The 6,705-nt window shown below is 27.8% G+C and overlaps 1 protein-coding gene across 12 annotated transcripts; it reads right to left on the bottom strand.

The window, feature by feature from the left end:
• On the bottom strand, positions 1-4,356 carry LOC149892130 (uncharacterized). 12 transcript variants are annotated; one of them, XM_090079498.1, is made up of 13 exons: positions 3,999-4,356; positions 3,897-3,917; positions 3,769-3,789; positions 2,978-3,007; positions 2,811-2,840; positions 1,965-1,988; positions 1,748-1,768; positions 1,619-1,645; positions 1,496-1,516; positions 1,173-1,193; positions 716-742; positions 299-319; positions 1-221 (listed from the first exon to the last, which is right to left on the bottom strand). In XM_090079498.1, the coding sequence occupies exons 1-13, from the start codon at positions 4,165-4,167 to the stop codon at positions 37-39; spliced, it is 618 nt and encodes a 205-aa protein (XP_089935624.1). In that variant the 5' UTR covers positions 4,168-4,356; the 3' UTR covers positions 1-36. The 12 variants fall into 12 exon arrangements, 11 of the variants coding, with proteins under 11 accessions (XP_089935624.1, XP_089935632.1, XP_089935625.1 ...); XR_016450020.1 differs by having other exon boundaries at positions 1-319; positions 716-1,062; XM_090079506.1 differs by having other exon boundaries at positions 2,978-3,789.
• Positions 4,357-6,705: the final 2,349 nt, after the last annotated feature.

Below are 6,705 nucleotides of genomic sequence, written 5' to 3'. Positions count from 1 at the left end.
TCATTAACAAATATTATTTTCTTAAATATTAAATACCTAAAAGGCATATGTAAAGTTATTTACAACGGTGCTTCCACCACGACGACGATCACAACCACGGTGCAGATAGGGCTTAAATCCTGGCCGGTCCGCGCCATTTTTCCGCCAAACTCTAAAAGCAGCCCTCGATTTGGGCCCAGGGTGGCTTTGACGATAAACGTCAAAATCTTGACGAGTTAAATCTATAAGATATCTAATAAAATTATTGCGTGTTAAAAAGGCAAATGATTTGAAACGCTGTGATCAACGAAAAATATACTTTTTGTCTCTTTTGAAGGTCCTAAAGAAAACATACGAATTTTACATCTATACAATAAGTGGTCTATATATTATAAAGTAGATTGTTTCGCTAAATTACGCCAAGTTATGGAAAAAAACATTAAAAAAAAGTCAGCCGAGATCTGAGAGTCCGTATGTATATTTTTTAAAATTCTAAGTTATAATGACTTTCTGCGAGAAAGTCCGACTAATTTTTCAAATATTTCCTAAAATTTTATTATTCTTGTGACCATATTTAGTGGACACCCAACCCATTAACTGTGGATCATTTATTGATAATAAACCTGAAAAACACAAAATGTGGACATAGGGCCACTTGCATCTCGACTAACGAATAGAGTCAAGAAGTAATTAGAAAAAAAAATTAAATAGAAACTAGTTTTAAAATATGAAATACCTGTAACAATGTTATTCTCGGCAACTTCTAAATCCAAAAATATTTGATGTAAATTTTGTAAGTTAAATGAATTACTTTAGGTTAGGTTGGTCAACAATCTAGGTAGGCTCTCTTGTCCCTTTTTCCGATGCTGTCCTTAAGGTCCGAAAATGTGAAAAAACTAATTTTTGTTTTACAAGCGAACCTACTATACCCAAACCCTCAGTCGATGTGTGCACACTCTGCTGCATGTTCTCCCTAATAGTCAGTCGATGCATTTTTTTAAGCACAATTTCGGATTATCAGACACGAAAGACGCCTGACGTTGGAATAAAGATTTGACAAGAGTGCGTACCGACAATCTGAGACTTGCAGAGAGAAATAAAAAGGTTGCTCATTATAAAGCTGGAAAGTTGAAAAATATTACGTATCAAAAAAATATTAAACTTTAAATATAATTATTAACAATTTTATTTACCAAGAATTGCTTTTCTTTTTGCTAAAAAAAAAAAAATAAAAAAATAACTCCAGCTTACTGCAATCAAATAATTGAAAATTTAAAAAAATGCTGCAACATAACTGTAAGTTAAGTCATTTTACTTAAGTAATTCGGTTTACTGAAGTCATTTTACTTAAGTAATTTAAGTATGAAATTCATAACTTTTACTTGGACTGACACAGAATACAGTGATTTGGTATTCTGTGATAGGTGTTACACTCCCTATGCACCGGGACCTGTTAGCAGTTATGAAATCCGTGTCACTATAGATAGTTATTTATCAGAAAAGAAATAATAAATACCTATCTGCTTTTCAAGTGATTCTAAAAAAAAGATCTGAAATTAATAGGTTTATCGCAAAATAAATAAAATTCTATCGTAAAATATTAAATTTAAAAAATGAAGATATTTAGTAAATAACTTACCTTTTCTTGTTTCTAACTCTTTTAAAGCTAAATATATAATATAAGTTAACAATTAAATATATCATGTATTATATTTGTTAATAGTTAAGTATGAAAGGGTGACCAGACTTTTCATTTTAAAACTCTTACCTATTTCGTCCTCTTCCACTCCTAGATACGAAAAGAAGATTGTAATTACTTAAATCAATAATCACATACAACATATAAAACAATTATTGTTACATTTGACTGAGATACTGTTACATTTGACTTATTAAACAAAAATTGATAAAATTAAAATTTATATAAATATTAGTTTCAAAATTTTAAAACGAAGAACCAAAAATAAAAATGTAGACAGACATACGCAATTGCTTGAGTACTTCGAGGTCTAAATACAAATGTATGTGATATATATATATTCGATTAAACTTTATTAAACAAAATTAAAAAAAAAATTAGAAAAATCTGAAAAGTGCAGTGTTTCACTTTTAACACATACGCCCAATATTGTGTCTTAGCGCAAATAAAATGCTATTTAATAGGTTTATTTAAAAATAGGTTGTTGCTATACAAAATTAAGTACATTGCAAGTAAAAACATATATAAAATCTTGAAGAGAACTCAAGGAGATAAGCAATCAATGGAAACTCTATTGAAGCATCATATAGCTCAAATGAATATTAGATAGAACATGGTAAATTGTGTCAATTATTAGTTATAGTGATATATTTGTAAATTTATTTTTTTAAATCTGATTTTCAAAGTATAACTGAGATAGCATACTATGACAACACAATGGTTCTTCTTATCTCTAAATACTCTGAAATAACATGTATTAATTTTGTGTTTTGACAACGCAGATGTAAATGAAATATGACACAATGTTGATGTCACCGAAATTAATTTTTTATAATTATTTTTACTTTGTTTAAATTTTTTTTCAAATATTCAAATGCTTAGAGTCCTGGTAACTAAGGGCTTTAATATAAATAAATTATTAATAAATTTCCCTAAATATATATAGATGCTACAATTAAATTTTTTTTAAAGATTAGACAGCTAATTTTTTTTTTACATTTTGTCCTCCTTCTGGCTGTGCAGTGGCTTGAATTTAAAATTTTCAAGTTAATTAAAACAGTATATTCAAAATATCATATAATATATAAGTTATTTAATTCGCCAAACATAGATCAATATTACAGCTAATTACCTTTAGAATATTCTTTATCTTCATCATTAGCTATTTATTAAAAAACAATTTCGAATTTGTAAGATAGAGTAAATAGTATAGTAAACAATGAAAATTTCAAGAAAAATGGTAATAAATAAAACCCTGTAATAAAACGTTTATATAAAAAATATTTAAAAAAGAAATACCAGCACAACTCTGTGCAGCAACATCTAAAGCTAAAAACAGCAACATAAGGATATTTGTCAACAGTTTTCAACCGAAAAAATTAACAAATTGTAAATAAATACAAGTAAATCAATAACATTCAATATTTTGAAAAATCTATTTTTTTAGTAATTTACCAACCAAAGGCTTTGGTCAAATACCAACCCCAGTCACTTACTAATCATCTTCTTCTCTGTTTCTTCCAGAGGGTAGAGATCATCAACCTTCAACGCTTGTTTTACTTCCATATATTATAACACTCTACGTGCATACATTGTATAACACCTTTTTAATCTTTAATAATACAGCCCTTAATGTCTGACAAGGAATTATTTGGAGTTATAATAGGAGTATAAAGAAGTTATAAATCTTCTTTATTCCCATTAAATTTTAAAACAGGTACAAATTTAGCAATTCGTACCTGTACTTCTTTTGTAAGAATTTTTTATTGAGCCCTTTAATACAACCTTCACAAATAACATCGTTATGTTGTGAAAAAAACTGCATTTGTTGTCATTTAATCTAGCATTTTTCTTCTTTGATTAAATATAATAGGTATCGACAATTTATATACTATTTGCCTATTTATTTATCTTTATCAGTATCTGTAACAACCTACAATGTGTAATCAGTAAAGTACTAGTAAATTATTACTAGGTTACAATTTTAACATGTTACTACGACTTCTGGACTAGATAATTGTTAAAAGATTCAGAGATAAACAAAAAAGCTAAACTAAATTAAAAGGGTTGTAAAAATAACTAATTCTTACCAAGAATCTCACGCCTTTTAGCTTAAAAAGAAAAAAAAAATTTTTTAATCAAAACAGCGAAGTTATTTTGTTAAAAGAAATGTTATTTTTTTTTAGAAATAAAAATAAAATCAAAACAGATTACCTACCTAATTCTATTTGTTTGCTAGCTGAAAATCAAAAATCAAAATTAATAAACAACTAATACAAATGCTGTATTATAGAATGATATATAAATAGCTGATTTTTACCTATTTGCTCTTTGATAAATTCTAAAAAAATAAGGTAAATGAGTAATATGTTTATATATATATATATATATATATATATATTTATATATATATATATATATATATACACTACCGTGCAAAAGTCTCCGCTCATGTGTAATATTTGCAAGGAACAGTAAATGCAATACATTTTAGGATGATTTTAAATATATAAAAAGAAAAAAATGTTAATATAAAAAGTTGATGAGGCCAAATCATAATTTTGCATACTTTTTCCTTTTCTTTTTGTTTCAAATAATTTTGTTTACCTTTGTTTTGTTGAGTTCTGCTGCTAAAAACATGGCAGAAATTTTTCTATACGAATAACCTTTTTCACGTAAAATACATATAAAGTTCTTCAGTATTCTTTATTAAATTTAAAACTGCACAAAAGTTTTAACCAAAATATTTTTTGTAAGCTTAGGTTTGACAGTAGCATGATACTTTCCGGCATGGTAAGGATGTTTTCAGTAATTTTAATTGGTTGCTTTTAATAGACTTATGTTTATATTTATACTTGAAAATGGCATTAGTGTGCGCATTTAATGTCTTGAATTTAATAAAGAATTTGAGAAATGGTGAAAGTAAAGAAAGAATATTGTGAAGAACTTCGTGGCAAAATATGTATTTTACGTGAAGAAGGTTATTCATATAGAAAAATTGCTTCCAGGTTAAAAATATCCGAATCAGGTGTGAGATATGCTCTACAACGATTGCATGATATTGGTTCCAACAGTGACAGATCACGTTCTGGAAGACCAAGAGTTACATCACGGCAAGAAGATACGTTTATTGTTGTGTCCAGCAAAAGAAATAGAAAAATTCCAGCCACAATTTTAACAGCAGAACTCAACAAAACAAGGGTAAAGCCAGTATCAACTGATACTGTAAAAAGAAGACTAAGATCAGTCAACTTAATTGGACGCATTGCTGCACGTAAACCTTTGTTGAGGGCAGTAAATAAGAAGAAAAGATTGGAATGGGCAAAAATGCATAAAAATTGGGGATTAGAAGATTGGACGAAAGTTCTATGGACAAATTTCAATTTTAGGGATATTCCTTAAGCGGAAAAACTCAAAACTAACGTGGCTGCCGTTAAATTTAAACTATATGGCCATTGCCAAAGTGGCCACCCCTTAGATCCGCGCCTGTATATATATATATATATATATATATATATATATATATATATATATATATATATATATATATATATATATATATATATATATATATATATATATATATACATACATACATATATTTATATATACACAAAATTATTGTGATATGTGTGTGTGTGTATATATATATATATATATATATATATATATATATATATATATATATATATATATATATATATATATATATATATATATATATATACATACATATATTTATATATACACAAAATTATTGTGATATGTGTATATATATATATATATATATATATATATATATATATATATATATATATATCTGTTATTTAAATGGAGAAAAACAACATTTTAATAGTACTTAAAGTTTCGTGCCTTACGGCAATCATCAGCTATTAATTACAAATTAAAAACGTAAAAAACCGTTTAAAAACGAATCAAATTTACGGTAGAACGAATTCTGACGTAATGAGCAAAAAGACGCAATCATTTAGTCTTCAGTATCAAAAGAGGATAAAAGGAACTTGTTAGCATGTCGACATTTAGATAATATTTCGCTTCTTTTGTTGAGTAGGTTGTTTTCTTTATGCGATAAAATTTCAAACTTCTCGTGAAGGCAAAGGTTACAGGTCTTGGTTTCAGGGTTGGAAGGTTTGCATCGCTTTACAATTCTCCACTTTATTATAGGTGTGATGGCTTTTTCTTTTAATTTCCAAATTTCCTTTGAAAGTTCTGTATCATTCTTATACCTGACCGTATTAAAAGATTTTACATGGTTAGCATATCTTAGCTTAAATGGTGTCTCGCTAATGCCAAAATAAACTTTTTCTTTGAGTTCAAGATTTTCGGAACTCACGATAGCTTTATAAACGATGTTGCTTAATAAACATTGATTGTTTAAAGGGCAAGTAGTTTTGTTAGTACAGTTGCAAGTGTTTTTTGGTATGCTTTTTTGGTCTTGTAAAATTTTGTGGTTATGCGAATTAATGATGGATTTTACGTTTCGCATACAGCTATAACTTACCTTGATCGAATTTCTATTAAAAATTTTGTGCAATCTATGATTTACCGGGAAGTGAAGGTCAACCAATGCAAGTAAACGGTTTCCTATTTTTGTTTCCACGTTTTGACTGAATGGAGGGTTAAACCATATAATGTTTCGCTTGCGTTTTGTATTTTTAGTGGTGGCAACATGATGTTGATAACTAAGTTTACATTTATAGCCTGCTTTATTTAAAGCCTCTTCGTAAGGTGGAGTAGCATTTTTAAAAATAAGTTCGTTTGATGAAGTTGAAGATAATCTTAGTTCAACAGTGCGAGGTAGTCTTTTGATAACACTTGGTGGATGGTTGGAATCACAGTTGACGTAACTCAGTTCGTTATCACATTTCGAGTAAGGTCGAAAAGAATTATCATTAAGATCAAGTGTCACATCAAGATAATTTACGATTTTCATATTGCATTTGATGGAAATAAGAAAGTCATTACTTTTAAATATTTTCACGAAATGCTTTTTGATTTTTTCCATC

The sequence above is a fragment of the Hydra viridissima genome, unplaced genomic scaffold, assembly GCF_058129835.1.
Source record: "Hydra viridissima isolate aposymbiotic clone 2 unplaced genomic scaffold, HvirCarnegie_v1 scaffold_2, whole genome shotgun sequence".
Lineage (NCBI taxonomy): Eukaryota > Metazoa > Cnidaria > Hydrozoa > Anthoathecata > Hydridae > Hydra > Hydra viridissima.
This window is presented reverse-complemented; position numbering and strand designations above follow the sequence as displayed.

Bases quoted from the DNA above. Each gene is read 5' to 3' on its own strand.
- LOC149892130 (XM_090079498.1), bottom strand. From the start codon at position 4,167: ATGTATTGCATTTACTGTTCCTTGCAAATATTACACATGAGCGGAGAC. The intron at 1,646-1,747 runs GTAAGAGTTTTA...TTATATATTTAG, and splicing joins AGTGGAAGAGGACGAAATAG to CTTTAAAAGAGTTAGAAACA. The intron at 743-1,172 runs GTAAATAAAATT...TTTTGGATTTAG, and splicing joins AAAAAGAAAAGCAATTCTTG to AAGTTGCCGAGAATAACATT.